The sequence below is a fragment of the Oryza sativa genome, chromosome 11 (genome assembly GCF_034140825.1).
Source record: "Oryza sativa Japonica Group chromosome 11, ASM3414082v1".
In the NCBI taxonomy this organism is placed as follows: Eukaryota; Viridiplantae; Streptophyta; class Magnoliopsida; order Poales; family Poaceae; genus Oryza; species Oryza sativa.
This window is the reverse complement of record NC_089045.1, coordinates 25,171,859-25,194,644: the sequence shown is the minus strand read 5'-3', so window position 1 is coordinate 25,194,644 and position 22,786 is coordinate 25,171,859. Positions and strand designations below refer to the sequence as shown.

At 45.3% G+C, this 22,786-nt stretch overlaps 4 protein-coding genes and 3 non-coding genes across 10 annotated transcripts; 2 read left to right on the top strand and 5 right to left on the bottom strand.

Annotated features, from left to right (window-relative positions):
• Positions 1 to 7,332: 7,332 nt before the first annotated feature.
• On the bottom strand, positions 7,333 to 7,406 carry TRNAV-CAC (transfer RNA valine (anticodon CAC)). Its single transcript has one exon. It is a non-coding gene; the product is annotated as a tRNA-Val (tRNA).
• A 929-nt stretch (positions 7,407 to 8,335) lies between these two features.
• On the top strand, positions 8,336 to 11,060 carry LOC107279393 (UBP1-associated protein 2A-like). The gene is made up of 2 exons (XM_026021348.2): positions 8,336 to 9,690; positions 10,705 to 11,060. Exon 1 carries the CDS (start codon positions 8,410 to 8,412, stop codon positions 9,655 to 9,657), a length of 1,248 nt encoding a protein of 415 aa, XP_025877133.1. The 5' UTR covers positions 8,336 to 8,409; the 3' UTR covers positions 9,658 to 9,690; positions 10,705 to 11,060.
• A 555-nt stretch (positions 11,061 to 11,615) lies between these two features.
• LOC4350873 (ABC transporter F family member 5) lies at positions 11,616 to 15,531 on the bottom strand. The gene is made up of 9 exons (XM_015762281.2): positions 14,657 to 15,531; positions 14,133 to 14,474; positions 13,880 to 14,020; positions 13,591 to 13,770; positions 13,211 to 13,366; positions 13,021 to 13,122; positions 12,762 to 12,890; positions 12,236 to 12,340; positions 11,616 to 12,130 (listed from the first exon to the last, which is right to left on the bottom strand). Exons 1-9 carry the CDS (start codon positions 15,476 to 15,478, stop codon positions 12,035 to 12,037), a joined length of 2,073 nt encoding a protein of 690 aa, XP_015617767.1. The 5' UTR covers positions 15,479 to 15,531; the 3' UTR covers positions 11,616 to 12,034.
• Positions 15,532 to 17,770: 2,239 nt separating this feature from the next.
• On the bottom strand, positions 17,771 to 17,873 carry LOC112937214 (U6 spliceosomal RNA). Its single transcript, XR_003239729.1, has one exon. It is a non-coding gene; the product is annotated as a U6 spliceosomal RNA (small nuclear RNA).
• Positions 17,874 to 18,767: 894 nt separating this feature from the next.
• Positions 18,768 to 20,376, top strand: LOC9269043 (uncharacterized). 3 transcript variants are annotated; one of them, XM_015761094.3, is made up of 3 exons: positions 18,768 to 19,081; positions 19,170 to 19,511; positions 20,091 to 20,376. In XM_015761094.3, the coding sequence occupies exons 1-3, from the start codon at positions 19,064 to 19,066 to the stop codon at positions 20,133 to 20,135; spliced, it is 405 nt and encodes a 134-aa protein (XP_015616580.1). In that variant the 5' UTR covers positions 18,768 to 19,063; the 3' UTR covers positions 20,136 to 20,376. The 3 variants fall into 3 exon arrangements, with proteins under 3 accessions (XP_015616580.1, XP_015616581.1, XP_025876971.1); XM_015761095.3 differs by having other exon boundaries at positions 18,915 to 19,081; positions 19,173 to 19,511; XM_026021186.2 differs by having other exon boundaries at positions 18,915 to 19,081; positions 20,076 to 20,376.
• Positions 20,377 to 21,008: 632 nt separating this feature from the next.
• On the bottom strand, positions 21,009 to 21,111 carry LOC112937212 (U6 spliceosomal RNA). The gene has a single exon (XR_003239727.1). It is a non-coding gene; the product is annotated as a U6 spliceosomal RNA (small nuclear RNA).
• A 357-nt stretch (positions 21,112 to 21,468) lies between these two features.
• Positions 21,469 to 22,786, bottom strand: LOC4350872 (transcription factor ILI2-like). 2 transcript variants are annotated; one of them, XM_015761215.3, is made up of 2 exons: positions 22,565 to 22,784; positions 21,469 to 21,825 (listed from the first exon to the last, which is right to left on the bottom strand). In XM_015761215.3, the coding sequence occupies exons 1-2, from the start codon at positions 22,697 to 22,699 to the stop codon at positions 21,658 to 21,660; spliced, it is 303 nt and encodes a 100-aa protein (XP_015616701.1). In that variant the 5' UTR covers positions 22,700 to 22,784; the 3' UTR covers positions 21,469 to 21,657. The 2 variants fall into 2 exon arrangements, with proteins under 2 accessions (XP_015616701.1, NP_001410147.1); NM_001423218.1 differs by having other exon boundaries at positions 21,471 to 21,828; positions 22,565 to 22,786.

Sequence of the window (22,786 nt, the reverse complement as noted above, 5' to 3'; positions counted from 1 at the left end):
AAACACCACCTTTATGTAACGCTCCGCTTCTCGTGAGACGTTAAAAACTAATTCGGCAAAATCCTAATTGCGAAAATTTCATTCTTTGTGTGCGAGTCTAAGTCGTGCCGTGGATCTCAGTTTAAATCCATCATTGTTCCCTCCCGTCGCCATCAAAATCCTCTACCTCTAAAATGTCAATTCCGATTCAACTTCCTAGATCAATTCTGAAATTCAATCGCCTCCTTTGAATCCTCGCCAAATACTTGTCCCGATTCCACAAATATCCGAGTCCATCTTGAATCCATTCCTTGACTTCTCCTTGAGTTTCCCTTGATACATCCCTAAACCCTCGAGTTCGAATATCAGATTTGAATTCGAATCCAAACCCTAAATCTCTCCAGTTCTATCCAAATCAGTTTTCTCTGTGAAAGTCTAGTTGCCTCCCCCAAGTTCTATGGGCCGAACGCCCCTCCCCAGCCCATTCCCTCCCTCTGTCGTCCTCCTCCCTCCTCTCGCACGTGCGATGCATGCGCGTGAGCCGAGCCAAGAGAGAGTTCTCTCGCTCTCTCGTCCTCTTCCTCTCTCTCGCTGTTTCTCTCTCTCTCGTTCGATCTCTCTCTCCCACGCCAGCGCTGCCGCCATCGCCGATTTCCCGCTGCCGCCATTCGATTTTCGGCTATGCCGCTCGTTCCCGCGCGTGTGCTCGCTCGAGGCCAGCCGCTCGGTCGCCGCCGCGTCAGCCCTGACGCCGCCCGTGACCGCGCGTCGCCCAGCCCCGACTGTGTGCATGCGTCCAAGGGATGGAGGCAGAGCCCTCGGCCTCGCTCCCTCTCCCTTTTCTTTTTCCCGAATCAGCAAGGAACCGTGCTCCTTTTTCCTCCCCTTTTCCACTTTTGCCCGACACCACCATCCCTCTGCCACCGCCTGGCCGCTTGCACCTATGACCGCCAGCCGAGCTAGCGTGACCGCAGCTCCTCCTCCTTGACCGCCAATGTCGGTTCTTCCTCCCTAAACCGACATTGCCATCTATTAAACCTAGCCGCCCCATCTCCCTCTCGTTCATTCCCTCGCCACCACCGTGCCCTTGCCGCCTTGCTACCGCTGTCCTCGCCTCCCCCCTCCATCGCGCGCGCTGGTGAAGCCGGCGTGCGCGCGAGGAGCTGACGCGGGACTCCAGGCGCCGTCTCCTTCCCCTTCCCCGGCCCGAGGCCAGAGAGCTCGCTCCCGCGTCATCGGCCGCTCGTCACAGCGCCCGTCTCGGCTCGGTAGTGCATCTCCCGTTCTCCCTCCTCGCTCCCTCTCCTCTCCTTAGCTCTGGGCAGTAGTGCGAGTAGCCTTCCAGTAGCAAGCTGGCGCCGCCCCGACCGCCGCCGCTGCTCGTCGTAGGCTCGCCACCGTCGCTGCCCAAACTCGGTAGTAGCCGCTCGTCGCCGGCCTTCCTCGGTGTAGCTCCACCCAATCCGACTCTAGAAATGAACTCTGGAGGTCGCGTAGATGCTCAAGTACCTAGGAATCGAGCTCTCGTCGCATCGTCGTCGTTTCCCTCTTTTGCCGCCGCCGGCAAGCACCACCGCGATTCGTCGTCGCCGGCCTCCTTCCGGTGAATCCGAGCCAGTGGATCAACCCCCTTTCTTCTATCTCGTCGTTCCGGTGTACTCCCTCCCTCTTGAATCGTCGGGTCGTGCTCCCGGTGAAGCCGCCGCCGTCCGCCATCCGTCTCGGCCGGCCTCCTTCTTCCTCCTCTCGCCGGCCCGCGTGGCTGCCACGAAGGCGCCACGTCGGCGCCACATCGGCCGCGACCGGGTCAAGCACCTAGTCAGCCGCCCCCACCGCCCTTTCTTCTGTGCGCGCGGTCCACGGAGAGCCCTTAGGCTGCGCATGGGCCCTCCACCTCTTGGTCCACCCGCGTGCCGCGCCGTGAGCCGCGTCCGCAAAACCCTAGCGCCCCGCGCCGCATGAACCCTTCCACCGTGCGCCGAGTCGCTGACTCGTGGGCCCGTCCCGGGACCCGGCATGATGGATCCGGTCCACCCGGACCCATCCCCCTCTCTCCTCCCGCGCGCCCCGCCCGCTTGGGCCGCGCCTTGCCCGGCCATGGGCCGCCTCCTCGTGCCCGCACCCGGCCCATTGGCTCGGCCGCGCCGCGCTTATCCCTTGGGCCGTACCCGAGCCGCCCAAGGAAGTCTAAATCCGATCCATCCTTCCTTTTCTTTTCCAAGGAAATTAATAATTCCTTTTCCTTTAGACAGAAAATCAAATAATCTTTAGAAAATCCATATCTTCTCAACCGCTCACCCGATTGCCTCCATTCAACTTCCAATAATTCCGTAAAATTGAGATCTATATAATGGCACTACTAATTAGTCTAAATAGGATCTTTCTTTTGGTCTTTTGTTTAGGCTTTCGATTGTTTGCATATAGTTGCGGTTACCGGATTTTCGTCAATCGCGGGATTTCTTGAAGATTCGTGAAGCACAGTGAAGACCTTGAGCAAGGCAAGTCACCCTTTGACCAATTGCTCCTATAATTGGAAAATCATTATTATTTTGTTTGCAACTTGCATTAGTAGAATCACACACTTAACTTGCTTGGCCTCGGTTTGCGTGCCAAACCGACGGACCTACCCAGTAGTCGCACTAATTCCTGTAGGTTGTTCTACCCTGATTCCTTGTCGTTCCACCTTTGTGGTACTTCGGTATCCGTGTTCTCTGAGCGCGTATACCAACTATTCCACATACACCGTTGTTTGTCGATAATTTGGGAAATGGGTTTGAGAAGCCTTGAAAACCCGACATGTAGCGTCGGTGTGTTTGAAAACAAAATGGATTGTGAAAACTTGCGATGCTGGGGTTGTGCCTATGTGGTACTGTCCTGTATTCACATATAAGGACCGATTCCTGTGGGAAATTCATCCGAGCATATAATAAGTGCGACCACACGGGTGCAATGGGACGCCCCTGGCTGAGTAATTAGCTAATCGGGGGAGCCATGATGCCAAGAGACATGTGGATTCAACGGGGTGGTGTCGGGGAGAACCCTCGGGCTTCCTGGCACAGTATGGTCTGGGACCTAACCTGGTGTTGGTCTGGGACCCCTCTCGTTGGCATATGGTAAACCTGTGTCGGCTTTCGAAATGCCTTGTCATGAAAGCCTTAAGGTCTCCCGACGTGGCTGATCTCACGGGCTGGGTGATCCGGGTTAGTAATGTCGTGTGGGTAAAGTGTACCCCCTCTGCAGAGGTTAACTAACTATTCGAACAGCCGTGCCCGCGGTCATGGGCGTATGTGAGGTGTTTCCTGTAGCGTAGATTTGTTTGCCTGTGCTTTGTGAAAAGTTGTTATGGTGTGGGAATCGTTACCAGAATCAGCCTATGTGGTAGATGGATGACCTGAGTGGTCAAGAAATGAATCTGTGTGATTCGGGATGTCTACCGGCATCATAGACTAGGCTTCCCGAGTGGAAGCGGATTGTTGTGCTGCTGGGCAGCTGGACTCTAGGAGTTCGAGAAAATGAAAAAGGCTCTGGGAGCCGATTAATCAAGTGGAATGGCTCTGGGAGCCGAGAAGTAATGATCTGACCCAGGAGGTCGGTACATTACCAAATGAGCTGTTAAAAAACATCTCTTAAGGTCGAATCGAGACGCAAGTCTCTTTTCGAGCCAAACTTAGAAAGAAATAAATCACTTAGTGATTTCAAAATGATTTCAAAACAAAAGATTTGCAAAAACAACCTTGCCTCTCTTCCAAGCTTACATTAAACACCTAAATTCCTGTGACTTGCTGAGTACAAAAGTACTCACCCTTGCTCTATATAAATATATATAGTTCCTCCGCCCGGAAGTTGAAGATGAAGTAAAGTGAAGATTAGGGTTTCGTCCTGGTTCCCAGCCATCGCCTGTGGTGTTGGGTGTTAGTCCGTTGGTTCCGCTGCTGCCGCTGTTGTTGGTGTTTCCTCGTCCGCGTCATCGGTTGCAATCTCGGGCTGTTCTGAGCTGCAACCTAAGTTAAGATAAATAAGTCCTCTATTTATTTTAAGGATTGTAATGATTCATATTTGTCACCGTGGGTACCAGCGCTATGTCCTGGGACTGGTATTGAGATCGCGGTTTCGTAGGAAGCGGTTCTCGCCGTTTTTCTCACGACACGCTCCTGTCAGGTGCCGTTGTACGGCGGTGCCAGATTAGGGTGTGACACTTTATATATGTTTGTAGGACATATCTCGAAGATTAAATTATGTTTCCATGGTACAACGTTAGTACTGTGTATTCCCTCTGTTTAATTTTAAAAGTGTGATGTTGATTTTGGACACAAAGTATTACCCTTTTTGTTATGTTTCTCACAGTAGTTAAGCGGTTGGTTGGCGAGCCTATATAGATCGGTTTCTTCGACCTGTTCAAGATCGAGTCCATTTAGGTAGTGTTTTTTTTCTATAACAAGTACTTCCTCCGTTTTACAATGCAAGTCATTTTAGTATTTTTCATATTTATATTCATGTTAATGAATTTAGACACATATATATCTATCTAGATTCATTAACATCAATATAAATGTGGAAAATGCTAAAATAACTTACATTATGAAACGGAGGGTGTAATACCAAGTTATTTCTAAGATAATGACTAGTGATACTAACTGAATACACATAGACATTTTGCAAACACTAACAGAGATAGCATAAGGGCCAAGCTGAATCGATCCTCTCCTAATTAACTAGGTCTGTCAGTTTTGTCCACAATGACAGTTTAGCATGTGGTGTGTGGCATCTGATCGATCAGTCCTCGAACAGGATGCCGCTCTAAGTTCACCTTGGCCCATAATTCATCGGAGAGAGCCTGGGCTTCTTCCAGCTCGGCGAAGTAGGTGTCATCGACCATGTTGTCCTGCCTAGCTAGGACCTCCACGCCGCGGCGTCGGAGTCAGGGTTCATCTATCAGTTGAGGCGTTTAGACGTTTGTATTAGGGGGTCACTGAAATTCTGAAATTTCAGTCCAAAATTTAGAGTAAATTTTAGTTGAATTTAGTAAAAATAATATCGTATTGAAAAATTAAAAAATTTCGGTCCGAAATTTCCAACCTGGTCAGAGTCGGATTCGATGTCGTTGTGTGTCCGAGTCGGAGACAGCAGGTAGCCTAGCTTTGACGTTGGCCGGAAAATAATGTGTCACGCTTCAGTGGTTTTGCCTCAACGACCAATCTCGCCGCACTTAATTACGAACCTCATGAGTTTCTGTAGTTGATAGGCACGGAACAAACAAATGGTGCCTATAACGCGTGCGCACTTATTCGGATGAACACTTATTTTGAAATGAAGGATAGAAAAAAAAGATAAATAAGAAAAATACACAAGATTTAGAAAGAAATATAACTGCATAACACATAAAAAATGCTAAAAGGAAAAAAAACATCTGAATAGACCGTTGGAAAAATATAGGAAGCAAATGGGAGGAGAAACTTTAGAAAAACAATCTAAGAGATTAGAGCTTTTCCTAGAAATTTTCCACAAATGATTTAAAATCCTCTAAGAATCCTATGTTTTTTCTACCAATCAAAGGTAGCCTAACAAAAGTACTTGTAAAAATCTACCAATATGGTTTTTTTTCAAGCTAAATATTTGAGAATTATTAGTGATCAAGGTTTCAAAATTTTGCATGCATAATATTTAATAATGCAATATATTTAAGGAATTTTGCTATGTATCACTAGTGTATTTTTTTTGGTACGCACTCGAAATTGTGATAATGATAGAGGTGATGACAACAATGAAATCTAACATAATGATAAAGGTTTCCTTTGAAACCTTGATTGATAGTCATTTCTTACTAAATGATAGGATCACAGTTCACAAGTTAACAACACTGGATAAATCACTCGCAACTCACCAGCTTGTGACACTGAATTTAAATATACTAGCCAAGAGGCCATGCTTTGCAACAAAAAACAAATTGAGTTTATAGCTTATTAACTCAATCAAGCACGTATTTAGTGCAAGCAGTACTTTTACTATTTTTCTTGTTAAACAAGTAGGCGATTTTAAGATTTTAGAGAGATCTAGCAATGAAACAGGAGAGAACTCATTGGAGGATGGTGTAATAATATAGATTGTGGGATCTAAATATCAGTGGTAGGGATGGTGTGGTAAAATGGATACCACTACTTAGTAAGACTATAACGCGTGCGCACTTATTCGGATGAACACTTATTTTGAAATGAAGGATAGAAAAAAAAGATAAATAAGAAAAATACACAAGATTTAGAAAGAAATATAACTGCATAACACATAAAAAATGCTAAAAGGAAAAAAAACATCTGAATAGACCGTTGGAAAAATATAGGAAGCAAATGGGAGGAGAAACTTTAGAAAAACAATCTAAGAGATTAGAGCTTTTCCTAGAAATTTTCCACAAATGATTTAAAATCCTCTAAGAATCCTATGTTTTTTCTACCAATCAAAGGTAGCCTAACAAAAGTACTTGTAAAAATCTACCAATATGGTTTTTTTTCAAGCTAAATATTTGAGAATTATTAGTGATCAAGGTTTCAAAATTTTGCATGCATAATATTTAATAATGCAATATATTTAAGGAATTTTGCTATGTATCACTAGTGTATTTTTTTTGGTACGCACTCGAAATTGTGATAATGATAGAGGTGATGACAACAATGAAATCTAACATAATGATAAAGGTTTCCTTTGAAACCTTGATTGATAGTCATTTCTTACTAAATGATAGGATCACAGTTCACAAGTTAACAACACTGGATAAATCACTCGCAACTCACCAGCTTGTGACACTGAATTTAAATATACTAGCCAAGAGGCCATGCTTTGCAACAAAAAACAAATTGAGTTTATAGCTTATTAACTCAATCAAGCACGTATTTAGTGCAAGCAGTACTTTTACTATTTTTCTTGTTAAACAAGTAGGCGATTTTAAGATTTTAGAGAGATCTAGCAATGAAACAGGAGAGAACTCATTGGAGGATGGTGTAATAATATAGATTGTGGGATCTAAATATCAGTGGTAGGGATGGTGTGGTAAAATGGATACCACTACTTAGTAAGACTAATGAAAAGAATTAATCTCATGTCTAATTAATGGCAGCAACTAATCTACTCCTAACTGCAATGACAGATTTCTTCAGTTCGTGAAGAATAAAAAAAATGAAAAACCACAAGTTTGATCAAGATTTGAACTAATCCACTCCTAATTGCTGTAAAGAAAATGAAAATTTTCATCAAGGTTTGAACTAATTAATCTTGATGAACATTTGTTCAATTTGTTGAAAAATGAAAACAATTGCAATGGATTGAAACATTTTAAAAATGAAAAATTAAAAAAATTAAAAATTATGTCTGAGCCCAGGTTCGAACTGGGGACCTTTAGTGTGTGAGACTAACGTGATAACCAACTACACCACCCAGACAATTCGTTCTAGATATTTCAACACAAATAATTAATAGTAACTTGATCTGCCTGTTTTAAAATGGGCCAGTATTTGTCTAATTGGAACAATTCCACAACAACTCTTTACAAATTATCCAGAACATATTTTTAATTGTTTTTATATAGACCAGAATACCCATCTCCTACAACTCAACTGTACTGATCAGACCAAATCATATAGCACAAAATTGAAATTACTACTGCAAAATAATTAGAGATAAAAAAAAGGGAAATAGCGATGGAGCTCACCGCCATGACCTCAGGCACCACAACGATGAGCTTGCCGCCGCTACCGGACATGCCATCTCCGTGGCCTTGCCACCGCCACGACGAGCTCAACACCGATGTTGAATTTGCTCGCGCTGTGTCTTCTGACCCGCCATCTCTAAGACCTCGCCCTCAATGATCGATGTGACCGCCGCTCCTCTATTGTTTACTCCACCGCTCATGCTGCTGCTCTCACCATTATCGATGCTGCTTGTACGCCGCGGACGTGACCACCATCGCCGCCCATGGTTGCTCGCTCCACCACCGTCCCCACCGCTACTTGCTTTACCACAGTCAACGCCCATTTCCCAACTGGATGCAGTTGACGCGACCGTCGCTACTCTTTCCATCCCAACCCCTGTTGCTGCTCCGTCTACCGCTGCCACCCCTACCACGCTCTCCGCCGCTGACACGCCGATATCCATCTTACGCTGACGCCCTACGAGTAGACAAGGATATTTTGGTTCATATATGTTTCAGGTGTATAGCATAGCATGTTTCGATTTTAACATATTTACAGTGGCATCGTTCCAATTAAACGAATTGCAGTGACATTTTCTAAAGTTATAATCGCATGATCCAATTAACCCAATAATTAATCTTGTTTTACTAGTAAATTATAGTCGCTGTTCGCAACTGCTTAGCCATTCCATTCCGCCGCCACCACGAGACGGCGAATCCCCAATCCCCCGGTCGCCGCCGCCGTCGCCGCCGCCATGGAGAAAAAGAAAGAGAAACCCAACCGCAAACGCCGCAAACCTCGGCAAGACCCCTCCCCGGACTCCGGCCCCGGCCCCGACTCCGACTGCTCGCCGCCGTCCTCCCCGACCTCCCTGCGCCGCCTCCTCGACCCCTACTCCAAGCCCCGCCTCCTCGCGCTCCTCTCGGACGCCGCCGCCACCGCCGGAGCGGGAGCCGACGACGACCCCACGCTGCTGGCCCGCATCCGCGCCGCCGCCGACGCGTCCCCCTCCCACCGCAGGCTGTTCGTCCACGGCCTGCCACCGCACGCCGACGCCCCCGCGCTCGCCGCGGCGTTCTCCCGCTTCGGCCCCCTCGCCGAGTGCGACGTCGTCGCGCGGCGCGCCACGGGGGCGTGCAAGGGGTTCGGCTTCGTCACGTTCCAGTCCCGCGCCGCCGCCCGCCGCGCGCTCCGCGAGGTGGGCCGCGGCGGCGTCGCCGTCGCCGGCCGCGCCGTCTCCGCCCAGTACGCCACCGCCGGCGCCGCGGCGGCGGCGTCGGCGGCGGGGAGGCGGGTGTACGTGACGAACGTCGCGCCGGGCGCGAGCGCGGAGCGGCTGCGCGCCTTCTTCGCGGGGTTCGGGGAGCTCGAGGGCGGGCCGTTCGGCTTCGACGCCGACACGGGCTCCTCCCGCGGCTGCGCCCTCTTCGTGTACCGCGCGGCGGAGGACGCCAGGAGGGCGCTCGAGGAGCCGTACCGCGTCTTCGAGGGGCGCACGCTGCACTGCCAGCTCGCCGCCGACCCCGCCCGGAAGAGCAAACCACGCGCGCCGCCGCCGCCACCACCTGCCCCGGCTGCCGTGGCGTCACCGCTGCCGGCGCTGCAGCCGGTTCTTGACGCCGTCGTGGCGTCCGGCGTCGGGGACCTTGCAAAGTACGCGCAGAACCCGGCACAGGCCGCGGCATTGCTCGGGAAGAACCCGATTCTTGCAGCTGCTGTGCTGAATTCTGCATTGGCATCCACTACAGCTGCGCTGAAGCCGAACCCAGCAGCTGCATCATCCATAAATCCGGCTGCTGTTGTTGCCCGCAGTAGTCCGGTGGCTGCACCTGCAATGAAGCCATTGGCACCTCGGAGTCCAGCAGCTGCTGCAGCAGCGGTGGTGCCATCTCCGGTGAAGATTGCTGCTGGAATAAGCGGCGGTGCAGGATTGCTTGGGCCATACAAGCCACCGTCCTCGCCAATGTTGGCTTCCTCCATTGGACAAAGGGATCAGTGCTGAGCCTGTGAACCTCGCTTCTGGGTGTTCAACATGGTACCAAATCGGTTTGCTTGCCCAAGCCCTATGGCTTGAGTCATTTTTGTGCTGATGATAGTGGAATGCTGCATACATAGCTTAGTTCAACTTAGGAATTTTGACCTCTTAAACCCTAGATTGAACCATTGACATGGTGGGATATCTTCCTTTCCAAAAATGATGCCTTTTTGTAATAATCATACTAGTAGGTGGTAGCTACATTGGGTCAGTTACATGGTTGGATATTTTCGTAATGCTTAACGATGCTATAGCCAACTTAGGAAAAAATATTCATGTGGTCCATATTTGCCTAGATTTTAGCTATTCTTGGTATTCAACACTGTTTTACACTTCCCTGGCTAATATGTTGAAGTAATAAGAATGTGTTTTTCATGTGAGACCTAAATTGGTTAATTTTCCAAATCATCTTTTGTTGATACAAGAATAGATTACTTGTTTTTTTTTCCAGATACACCTGTCTTGTTTAGCCAAGTAACTCTACACTACTGTTAATACATATCCTCAAGCTTAGCTGAAGTTCTGAATTCTGACCAGATCAAGCTAGCAAAGTAGAGTAGTAGAGTACGGAGTACCTTTAATTCTGTCATAGTGCAGATCATTAAAAACTTTCTTGCACATCTTGATTAACCTCCAAAACTACAGCTTTGGTTAGAACTTGAATATGGGTGTTGATATCTGATTTTGGATGGCAGTAAGATGACATTTGTTAGGATGTGTTTGCCCATGTTATGGGAATGAAAAACAAAATGCATTAGGCACTGTGGCCTGGAACATCAGATATATAGCAAAGATCTAGTTTCAAGTCTTATATTAATCAGATTGGAATCATGATGAACCTTCTACTGAGATAATTCACTATTCAGCTTAGTGTTGGTTGTATTTATAGTTGGTTTACCTTATGCTCAATGACACTTGAATTTGCTGCTTGATGTGATTTATGTCCGAGAACCATTCCAGACCACAGATTTATGCAAGCTTGACTGAATCCTGTATTTGGATACTGATGTGCAGGTATGGACCAATGGAGTATGGGAGCAGCAAATCTACGTCACACTCAGAGGCTTAAGTTGTTGCATTTATGCCTCAAACCCTCTAGGATGCTTGTCAGTAGATGCCTCTGTCTTTGGCTCTTTGCTAACCTGAACCATAGATGCAAATACAGTTCATGAAGCATCCATGTGATCCTCTGATCCTCTCTTCAACTTTCGGAATTTTGTACAGTGTTCCGTACTATCTTGACGAAACACATTCTAAGGAGGTTATGTTCTTATTCATTAGATTTTAGCAGTTCTGTTCTTCAGGGTTACTTGTAACCATTTTGTGTTAACATGTTCTCCGCTCCAACTGAATCTAACCTACTTTGTGCAGCTGTCTTGGTTTCTCATTTGTTTAGCTATTGCTGGATGTTATCTTGAGAAAACAACACTAAATCAATGAACATGCTTTTTTAAAATGTTAATAAGCAATCAAGAGATGATATAGACTGCAGTTAGTGTTCAATTCCCAAGTAGCCATCTGAGTAGAGGATCTAACAGGAGATCATCCTTGGACCTGAACTATTTTTTCCCGTTGGAAATTCAATCCCAGTTTATTGGCTTGTATTCACCTGACCTGTTAGCACTCCAAATATGTTTTGGGATATTTGGGCATTTGCATTTGCCGTGCTCTTATTGCGATGTATAGCTACACCTTGCCATGAAAGGGTACAAATTTTAGCTCCTTTTTCAGGGAAAAAAGGAAAATCTTTGTTGTGCCAATCTTCCTTGCCATGTAACAGGAGTAATCGTTAATTCACAGGGTTTTCTGTGTTTCTGATTTTCGGTTGTATATGACAATATGTAGCTGCACGGTAGTTCATCATTGAAAACTTCTCCAACAGCATAAATAGGGCTTCCTGTAGTTCATTCATGTGATTCTTAGGATAGACAAAAACAGAGCATTTTGATCTGCTTCCTTTATCTTCAGTATAACCAATCAGTATAGGTTTTACACCATGATATAATTGCCCAGCTGCAGTAACTTTTTACAATGTGTGGTTCCTCCGTATGGGTGAAAGCTGGAAGAACATGAATTGGTATTGCTACTTGATACAAAATAAAGCATGCCTCCATCAGAAACTGCCTGCATTATGTACAAGGTCATGTATCATTTCCTGCTTTAGTTACAGCATTTGGTCCTCCTATGATGCTACTGCTAGGATTACTTCCTTTCTGATGTATGTACACCAGTTGCTAGTGATATATGGAGTATAATAGCATTACAGCAGGCCATGCGCCTGCCTTGTCACTGGTGTCGCAAATGAGGTGTATGGCACCGTGGATGATACCATGAATCAGGATTCTCACTTCCACCTCTTCGCGTTTTTCAGCGATTTCGATTTTTGCTTGCTTTGCTGGAATGCCTGCATCTTCTGCTTCTTTCTGGCAATTTTCTCTGCCTGTATTACAGTTAGAAAAAAGAACTGTCAGTTATAGAAGCTAAACCCAATTAATTGTAGTTCGCATCCAAATTCACATCGTGAAAAGACAGTAGAGATATTCACCTTTGACATTTTTGACTTGGCCTTTACTTTGGGGGCTTTCTCCTCGAGCTCTTCCTCACGTGCAAGTTCCCTCTCTCTGGCCTCAAGATTCCTTTCAAGGTAATACTGCAAACACAAAGAAGAAAATAACATCATTTCTGGGTGTTCCAGTATTTTTCAGTGTTCCGGCACCCTAATATGAAAAATTCAGACTCCCCTCTGTTTTTTGTGATGCCTCTGGCCCTCTGTAGGATTTATATCTTGATTTCTACCATTAGTATTGCTGAAGTTACTGGGATAATTATGATCTATATCTTGGTGGCCTGAATCTATATCTTTTACTGAGCACTAGTTTGGCACGTGATGAGGTAAGAGTTTTTATATAAGATGAAGCATTTAATTCGGATTATGTGGAGAAAACTATAGATTATGTTGCTGCACTATGGGAAACTATTATAATCAAGAAGAGTTAACCATATTTCACTCGAATACAGCAAATACAGGTTGCAAAGTAATATTGAGTAACTTATATCACAGGATAACTCACATTGTAATCTCCTTGATAGTCCTGAATAGTCTGATCTTTCACTTCAATAACTCTGTTAACAATTTGCTTTACGAAATACCGGTCATGAGAAACTGTTATAACAGTGCCTGTGTATTCTGAAATTGCCTCCTGCCATGCACACACAAGCATTTACTGTAAGTACATGCTAAACAAGGAACTGATGGATCATAAGAAAAAAGTTTTGCTATGCAGGAGAACTGCATTACAATTTTTTTAACATACGAGAATTGCATCTAACCTCAAGCATTTCTTTCGATGGAATATCAAGGTGATTTGTTGGTTCATCCAATATCAATAAAGTAGATGGAGTCACCAAGAACTTGCAGAAGGCAAGCCTCGCCTGGGGAAATAACAGATAAATTGTGAGTAAATATACAGTAACACTACATCATACAAATAAAAGAAATTCACTGGCAAACGTATATTACCTTCTCTCCACCACTTAAGAATTGAACCTTTCTATCCAACATATCATCCCTAAAATTGCAACGACCAAGGAGACCTTTGATATCATCAATTTTCCAATCCTCTGCTGCTTCTGCTACAGTATCCAGCACAGTTTTCTCCAAATCAAGTGCTTCAGCCTGGTAAAGATCATGTACATGAATCTAGTCAGGAAAAAAATATTTTTTTACTACTGAAATAATGAAAGGTTGATGATGCGCTGCAATTAATCAATAGGCTTACAACCACTTGACCTGATAGCTTAATCAAACAGTGAAAATCAAATATATACTACTGTACAGTATTACTGTCATGATGAAACCATAGTGAAAGAAAGGATATCCATTTCAGGGATTTGGTGTACCTGATTTTGCTCGAAATAATTAGGCAATACATTATGCTCCCCAAGAAGTACTTCGCCTCCTTGTGTCTTCTCCATCCCCAAAATAAGCTTAAGTAAAGTGCTTTTCCCACATCCATTGGGGCCAATTATGGCTATCTTTTCACCTCTCTCAACTATTAGATTTGCATTATTGAACAATTTCTGGAGATGATACCAAAGGAGGAATTAAGAGCATTAATACAAATAGTTGGGGTACGGTTAATCAAAAAGAAATTGACTCTGAAACAGTTTCCAATAGAATGAACCTAACCTCTTCCCCAAATCCAAATTCGAGATTCCTTATTGTCAATACAGTTCTACCGCTTTGCCCACGCTCTGGAAATCTGATCTTCAACTGCTTCCTTTGGAAAGGCTTCTCAATCAATCCTTCCTTTTCAAGCTTTTCCAATTTCTAGTGTTTGAAATTAGACAAAAGTTATTAGTAAGTAATGACAGATGGCTGAAATAAGAGATAGATTGTATTGATCTGAAGCATGCCGCAATCATGCAATTGTAGTGGTTACCTTCTGCTCACTCGATGCACGCCCTGCGTTAACTCCAGCCCCAAGTCTGTTTATCAGTTCCTTTGTCTGCTCAATCTCCTTCTGCTGCTTCTCCCATGCGGCATATTGAGTCTCCACCCAAATCGCCTTCGCCAAAACGTATTCCGAATAGTTTCCCTTGTACGTTTTGGACACGCCGAATTCAGTTTCCACTATCTTGGTACACAACTGATCCAGGAAAGCCCTGTCATGAGAAATGATGACCATCGGCACTTCCTGCGTCTTGAGGTAACTCTCCAGCCACTCAATGGTGTCCAAATCGACGTGATTGGTCGGCTCATCGAGCAGCAGCAAATCGGGATCCTGCACACAATCAATTTCAGCATTGGAAATGCACACAGACACTAAAAACTACAATTCAAATTCAACAATCCAGACCAAATTCATCACCAATTGGCCATAATACCACTCATTTTTCTCTCCATCACAATATGACAACCATTGATTGCTACATGTAGAGCTCAAATTTTCTTTTTTATCTGTACCTGAAGAAGAATCTTGCCGAGGGACATCCTCATCTGCCACCCACCACTGAAGGAGGCGACGAGGCGGTCGGCGTCCTCGGGAGCGAACCCGAGCTCGGGCATGAGCTTCTGGATCTTGACCTCGACCATCCCGAGGTCGACGTCCTGCGACCGCCGCTGCAGCAGGTCGAGCTCGTCGAGGAGGCGCCCCATGAGGTCCATGTCCTCGGTGGCGCCCTCCAGCGCGGCCTGCACCTTCTCCAGGCGGGACCTCACCTCCATCTCCTCCTCGAACGCGGCGAGGAACTCCTCCCTGACGGTGCGCGACGCGCACACCTCGAACTCCTGGCTGAGGAAGGCGATCCTCATGTTGTCCTTGGCCTTGACGACGGCGCCGGCGTCGGGGTCCTCGAGGCCGGCGATGATGCGGAGCTGGGTCGTCTTGCCGGCGCCGTTGACGCCGACGAGTCCGACCTTCTCGCCGCGCTGCACCTCCCAAGAAACGTCCCTGAGCACGGTCACCCCCTTGTAGGACTTGGCGATGCCCTCCAGCCGCACCCCCGTCGGGATGCTCGACGCGCCGCTGCTGCTATTCGACCGCTTCTTCTTCGAGGAGGAGGGCTCGTCGGAGGTGGAGGTGGAGAGGAGGGAGGAGAGGTCGTCGGCGGCGGACTGCTCTTCTTGGGTGGTGGTGGTGGTGGTGGAGGAGGTGAGGCGGCAGTGGATGGGGGCGTGGCGGCGGAGGCGGCGGGAGGAGGGGGAGGGGAGGGAAGGGGAGGGGGGGAGGCGGAGGGAGGAGCGGAGGAGCTTGGAGGAGAGGAGCTCCATGGGTGGCGCCGCCATGGATGGAGCTCCTCGCGCGCGAGAGGTTGGGTTGGGGGAAGAGGGGTTTGGGTGGAGGAGGGAGTGGCCACACCACACAAAAATAAAAGCCCAAATGGGAGGGAGGGAAGGGGAGTGTATGGGTGAGAGAAATAAAGAGATTGATGGAGTTTTTTAATAGTTTTTTCTTTTGAAAAAGTTTTATCAAAAACAATTTTTGGGCGATTTTTTTAGAGGAGGGAAAGACTTAACAGTCTCATTATTTTGCTTATGCTTATACTTATAAGCTAAAATTTAGGTGAGAGAGGAAGAGATCATGGATGGAGTTTTAGCAGTTTATGAAAAAAAAAGAAAAAGTTTTATCAAAAACAAAATTTTGGGTGGGTTTTTCTGTTGGGAGGGGAGGTGAGAGAAGGGTTATTTTTTTTTCACCTTAGAAAAGAACCTTTTTACTTTCTTTTATGTTGATTTTATTCACATATGCCACTTTTGTTTTGTAGTGGGAAGTCATATTCTTATTTGTGGTAGATAGGAGAAAATTGGAGAAATGGTTTATATTTTTTGCGGTTTGTTTCGTGTCTGAATATTATATGACGCATAGAAAAGTTCTCCAAACCAATTGATCTTTTTTTACGTGGGCTGGACACCCAACGTGTAATTGTTACTTATCGATTTTTTTTTCTCCCATTTTATTGTTCGAGCACTTGTGCTATTGAAATAACGTACGACAAGAGGGATTTCTCCACGTAATTTTGTACATGCTAGTTAAACTGGATGGGTTATACAACTCATAGCTTCTATTTCTTATATATATGCAATTATGCATACAAGTGTTGATATCAATCAATAATGTTATAATTTGGTCCAACCACACCCTAATGGTATGGAAATGGTTTTTTATTAATATGGTAATTTCTATGTCATCGGACAGAACGTGATGTCATGTTTTTAAGCTATCTTTATCTTTACAATATAATACAGAGTAATAAAATAGATTGTACATCTATTCCCTGTTTCTATTTTTCATGGATCAATGTTATTTCTAAGCTATTTGTGATGAAGTTCTTAATATCATACAAAAGAATAGTAGCACGATTTTTTAAAGGATAAGTTGGTGTTACATTTAATCTTAAAAGGGCATTGTAGATATACACATATCTGTATGCTTTGGTCCCAATAGAGATGATTTGATGTTTAACACAAGTTAAAGTAACGCTTTGCATCATGTCGATGTCTATGTGTATGTTTCAGTGCTAATCAAATAAAAACTTTGTTATCCTAAAAGGAAGCTGAAGAAAAATATCTCAATAAAACCACCATATCAAGTTGAATTCCACTCCTACCTTCTAAACTCATTGTCAACATTTCATCGTGTCAAAACCTAAAACCACATAAACCACTGTACGCAAGCCAACACACTACCACAAATCTCCGACCAATTTTTCTACCGATTTTCATTTGATCACGACACTACTCTCTAGAACAAAAAATGAGCCGTTTTTTCTTGCCTCAAAAGAAAGAAAAACTAATTTTCCAATCATGAACAAAAAATTGGACGTGGAAGTGTGGAACCATAAGGAAAATTTTCTTGTGGCCTAGGCTCAACGGGAGGAAGACGACGACGCCAATTGCCATCGTCAGTTCGTCACCAACCAAGCCGTTGCTGGACCGAGCGTGTGGCCCTCCACGGAATCGTGCGAGCTCACGCGGCCACACACGTGTCACGCGGGGATAAAGCACGCAGCTTTGCCATCCATTGCTACAGGCTACAGCCCTTGCTCCCTGAAATGTTCAGAAAACCATGAGCTTACCCGCACAAAGAGAGAGAGAGAGAGAGCCAGTGGTGGAGTCAGGAATTTAAACCTGTGAGAAAGAGCCAGTGGTTAAGAAATACTGTTCCCAGTAATAAACCTGAAAAAAGGAAGGAGATATTAAGTTTTGATTTGTGGTGTGGCAATGAAAAGTTGAAAACACCAGGGCAAAAGCACAAACATTTTCATTGCCTGAGAACATGCATAGACAGGATTGAGGACAAATCAGAGAGACTATATGGGCTCAAAAGGAAAAAAAATGATGCAAAAGGACCGAGTTGTAAGGAGGTATGGGTATATCTGCAAGGAAAAACTGGACGCAGGGACCAGAACGTGAATTCTAAAATGATGATCATTTGTGGGTATATCCGCAAAGGTAGAGACTGAGGGTGCAATTGACAAGGAAATGTATAAAAAGGACCGAGTTGTAAGAGTTGGAATAGGCGGAGGGGCGTATCTGCAAGGAAAACTATGGGCTCCAGGGACCTGGTTGGAAATCTCAAAAAATTTGGACCATTTCTCGATTTGTGCGTGTCATCCTTGCGCAGGGGCCATGCTAATCTTCTCTGTATCGTTCCAATTTTATCGGATGTCTCCGAAGAGACAACACAAGCGGCAGCGCGCGGGGTTATAAGGTGGGTTCTTCATTGTTCGGTAGGCGAGGTGGTACTAAACCTGTCTCCCCTCAACGCTCCCGCGACCCACCGATCCCCATCCAACGGCCCCCGCAGCGCCCAGCGGCATCCCGCGCGGTAGTACACGCTCGTCGGCCGTATCCTCCGTTACGGCCCAAACAAGCAGAGAGCACACTAGGCTTCTCTCGCCTGCGGCCTCGTAGCTCAAGTCTGAGCCCCATCATCCATCGTGACCATTCATGAATAAAACCGGTTTGTATATGTGCTCCTTTTTTTTTTTGTCCGGCTTAGTTCGTTCTTGCATAACAACTGAGGTTCTAAGTGGCACGAAAAAGGGATAAAACAATTAACACATGATGAATTAATTATTAACTATTATAAACTTGAAAAATATGTTCATTTGAATTTTTAAAGAAAATTATACCGTTTAACAAGTGTCCTAATGAAAAACAAGCAAGTTAAGTTTAGGATTGAAGTAAACTGTAAACTATATGTCTGACCGCTTGCAGAACTACTGATTGACCAGCTTGATTGCGTCCAAAATCAAATGGTAGAGCGAGAGCCGAAGGCAAGCCCAGCTGGTTTAATTAGCAATCGCCTATATAATCAGCTAGCGCAACAACTGTTAGTTAGTTGGTTGTTGATGTTGTGCTTCAAGAAATCAATTAATTAATTAGTCTGTTCTTATTGCTTAGTGTACTACACACTCTTAGCTGGAGCCCTAGCCATGGGAAGAAATTAATTAAATCCCCAGATAAACACATGACCACGAAACTGCATTGCTGTACTAAAGCTCTGAACTAGCTAGCAACGCGTCTTAGATATATTCCACCAAGCAAAAGCCACATCATGCTGTGCTGTGCCGTGCCAAATTAAAACCACATCGTGGCCTTCAAGTTTCTGCTAGCTTCGTCCTTCGTTGCTAATCCCAGCCAGTTAATCAATTAATTCGTCAGATAGATAGATATATATACGCGTTCATCAGCGTACGTTCTTATAGCTAGAACTCATCCTGCTGTGCAAAACCTGCATCACTAGCTAGCTAGCTAGCTCTGAATCCTCTAGTTGTCTGATCTCGATCGATCGATCGACAACTATCTCGTCCACATCAAGAAAGCAAAGTTTTCTTGAGCTACGAATCAATCGATCGATCGATCGCCATGGGCAACAGAAACGAGGTGAGTGAGAAAATCTGAATTGATCATGCAATTTCAGAGCCAAATTGAGGTAGTAGCTTAGCTACATGTGTGTGTGGTTGCATTGCAGCAGCAGGAGGAGGAGCAGCGGCGGGCGAGGGTGCCGGCGTTCGGCGAGTGGGACGAGATGAAGGCCGCCGGCGTGCTGCCGGACTACTCCCTCGACTTCTCCAAGATCCGCGCCGTCCGCATGCAGCGCAAGGAGGGTGGGCCCCTCACCACCTGGTCCTCCACCGCCGCCGGCGGCGTAGAGGTCGGCGGCGAGACGGAGCGGCGCTCATCGTCGGCCGCCGGCGTCGTCGTCGACGGCCGTGATCGCCGCCGCCGCCGCCACCGCCACCGCCGACACAGCAGCGACGGCGGCGCCGACCTCCGCCGGCCGCTCCGGCACGACCGTGCTGCAGCTCCCAAGGTCAGCTAATTAATTAAACTGCTAATTTTCATGCGTTTTGGTGTTCTTCTGATGGTTTACTAAAAAGTGAAGATTCCAAGGTCTGTGTTACTACTACCATGTTAATCATTTTAAGCTGCACGGTTATAACCATATGAACTTATCCGCGATTAAGTGAAATTAATAAGCATGATTCGTTCAACACACTGGTCAATTTGTTTTCTCAACACAAACGTACACTGTAAATGTCAACATGCTGCCCGTTAGTTAAAAATTCAGAATGTTCTTGGGGCAAACTGACGTATGTTAATCCCGCGTTTAAGATATTTTTATGTATATTTGTTTTTTGAGGAAATGTTTATGTATATATTTTACTCTGCTGAAACTGCTGCAAATTGATTAAATGCGACATGCTGCGCACTTCATCGCTCCTTTTAATATTTCTGTCTGAATGTTCTTTGGGACATCTGATTGAACAATGTACTATACTTAAAAAATTCAGAACACACAAGTCGTCGCGCCAGATTGTCATGCTTAATTTGTTGAACTATTATTTGTTTAATTTTGATTCTGACCATTGTTTAGTTTTGATCCTAGCAGGAGAGGAGCAAGCTGGGCTACCTGTTCTGTTGCATTGCTGGATGAAGGGCATTGGCAGAAAAAAAAAATTCAAATGCAAGAAGGCAATTCAAGAAAAAACTTAGTGCTCATACATGTTTAATTTCTCCCTCGTATTTCTGCCATCTCTCACCGATCGATCTGTTGGTGATTTGGTGGATGTTGGTGTTCCATATATAACAGCTCGTTGCATCTGTAATGTTAGGCTGTCTAGGAATTCTTTGCTGTAAAAAAAGAAAATAAATTCTTGGTTAATTTTGATTTTGCCTGGGATGAAAGCCATTGATTTGTAGCCTGTACATTGCACATGTTGTAAATAGTGAAGTCGAGAGTTATTTTCGCAATTTTTAAAATTAAAATGGTTTCTTCCGATCTCTTTGATACCACAGGCGGGCTAAAAATTAGTAGTCGTTTGGATTCTGAAGAATTCATCGGTGCAGTGAACAACAAGCATACTGATCTTATAGGATTCGTAAAGGAAAAGGTGAAATGATTTCAGAAGAGACGAACAAAATGAAACGGAAAGTTAAAAAAATGTCAAATTAGGGGTAATACCAGGGACGATATTGAATAATGTAGGTAGCCAAAAGCTATCTGTAATGGAGGAAAAACGAGAGACTGCAAAGTGGCAAAAGGACCCACCTGTAGAAAAGGGGAATAGGCAAGGGCGTGATGAGAAGATCCCGGGGGCATATATGTAAGGAAAACCATGGTCGTCAGGGACTAACTCGTGAATTCACAAAATTGACCATTTGTGGGTCTGTCTGCAAAGGGAGAGATTGAGGGTGCAACTGAAAAGAAAACGTGGAAAAAGGACCGAATTGTAAGATTCGTAATAGGCGGAGGGGCATATCTGCAACGAAAATACTTGTAACTCAGGGACCTGGATGGAAATCTCAAAAAAATTTGGACCATTTCTCGATTTGTGCGTGTCATCCTTGCGCAGGGGCCATGCTAATCTTCTCTGTATCGTTCCAATTTTATCGGATGTCTCCGAAGAGACAACACAAGCGACAGCGCGCGGGTTTATAAGTTGGTCGCGTTCGAGTTAGCTGGGCAATGTGGTACTAAACTGTTCCTCCCGCCTCTCGCGCTCACACTCGCCCTGTGGGCCGCTCACCGTGCACGTACTTGGGCCTCCCGCTCCCCCGCATGCATCCAGCCCATCACAGCGAAGAGAATCGGGCTTTTCTTCTCCCCATCTCCCTACACAACCACCAAATACAGCCAGGCCGTTGGTTCATGATCCGGCGGCAGATCGACATCTACCTCTTCACGGTCTCACGATGCAAGCGCATCATCGAAACGTGTAAAGCACCCATAATAATACTGATAAATTATTCGCAGTTTCACACCCAGATTACTCCATAAAAATGATCAATAACACATGAATTATGATTTATGCTTGCTTATAATTACATAGTAGATGACAAGGCTTACTCTGAGTAACTCTCTTTTTTTTTTTGGTTTCATTTGCTGAATTAATCTGTGCTACTACAGATGAAGAAGCTAGAGAACATTTTAGGCCGACAGCATATATATTGATGCATTACATGAGTAGGCTACGGATGAGGTCGGGCACATCTGCGCCGTTGATGGCGAGATCGGACGGCTGGAGGAGGAGGAGCTCGGCGAGCCTCTCGCTGAGGGCGTCCGCCTCCCGGTGAAGCCTCCGGATGTAGCGGCACGCCTCCTGCAGCACCTCGGCACTTGACGCCTGCTTTGATTAATCAATCAAATTTTAGCGAGGAATATATATTAATCCCTACATTATAATGGGATATATAAATTGTACTTGCAGATGGGGAAAGGGAAAAACCAATAAAATGATGTGATTATAAACATGCGCATATTACACGTCATGCGTGTGTGTTTACAATAACAATTTAGTGGGATCAGTGAGACATGGAATTGTGGTCTCCAGCTCTTTCAGCGGAATGGTAACACGGGGATATGCTAGTGGGGCTGGCGATAAGCATTGTGTGCGTGTGCATTTTCCGTACAACTGACGAAGGGAAAAAAAAATATAAACACATATATCTACATGTGGATTATCACGTCCTAAAAATTCAATATCCACTAGCCACGTAATGATTAACCTAGTAGCTCAAGCGAGTGAGTTAGTGACAGGCACAATTAATGACGGATATAAACCCAAAAGGGAGGATATTATATATTAATTGCCAATGCAATGCATGCATGTATATGCATGCTTGGTTTGTAACTGATCCTTTCGCAATTCCGACCTTATGGATCATCGATTGCATCGTCTAGCTATGGAGTAATTAAACTAGGGATGGAGATCGAACTCATGTTAATATTTTCCCTTTTCTAACGTAAAATATTCCCGCAATCCCAAATAGATAAACCAGTACATATAATATGATAATATATTCTAATCTACGAATCAAAACCGGTTTAATTTGATCGAGATCGATCAAAGATCACCGTCTTACCTTGGCATTGGCCTCGCCGCCGCGGGTGGGGAGGACGGCCTGCAGCTTCGAGATGAGCTCCGCCATCTGCTCATCCGTCGGCGGCGGCGCCGCCGCCAATCTCGACGATGTACGGCTCCGCCGGCTCGACGACATTGCTAATCGAGAGAGAGAGAGAGCTTGAGCTTGTGAGCCTAGCTAGGCAAAGCTACAGTCAAAGGAGAGGATCGATCGATGAGCAGT

Bases quoted from the DNA above. Each gene is read 5' to 3' on its own strand.
- LOC107279393 (XM_026021348.2), top strand. From the start codon at position 8,410: ATGGAGAAAAAGAAAGAGAAACCCAACCGCAAACGCCGCAAACCTCGG.
- LOC4350873 (XM_015762281.2), bottom strand. From the start codon at position 15,478: ATGGCGGCGCCACCCATGGAGCTCCTCTCCTCCAAGCTCCTCCGCTCC. The intron at 14,021-14,132 runs GTAACCACTACA...TTCAAACACTAG, and splicing joins GTGCATCGAGTGAGCAGAAG to AAATTGGAAAAGCTTGAAAA. The intron at 13,771-13,879 runs GTTAGGTTCATT...TATCATCTCCAG, and splicing joins AATTTGGATTTGGGGAAGAG to AAATTGTTCAATAATGCAAA.
- LOC9269043 (XM_015761094.3), top strand. The intron at 19,512-20,090 runs GTCAGCTAATTA...TGATCCTAGCAG, and splicing joins ACCGTGCTGCAGCTCCCAAG to GAGAGGAGCAAGCTGGGCTA.
- LOC4350872 (NM_001423218.1), bottom strand. From the start codon at position 22,699: ATGTCGTCGAGCCGGCGGAGCCGTACATCGTCGAGATTGGCGGCGGCG. The intron at 21,829-22,564 runs GTAAGACGGTGA...GATTAATCAAAG, and splicing joins GCGGCGAGGCCAATGCCAAG to CAGGCGTCAAGTGCCGAGGT.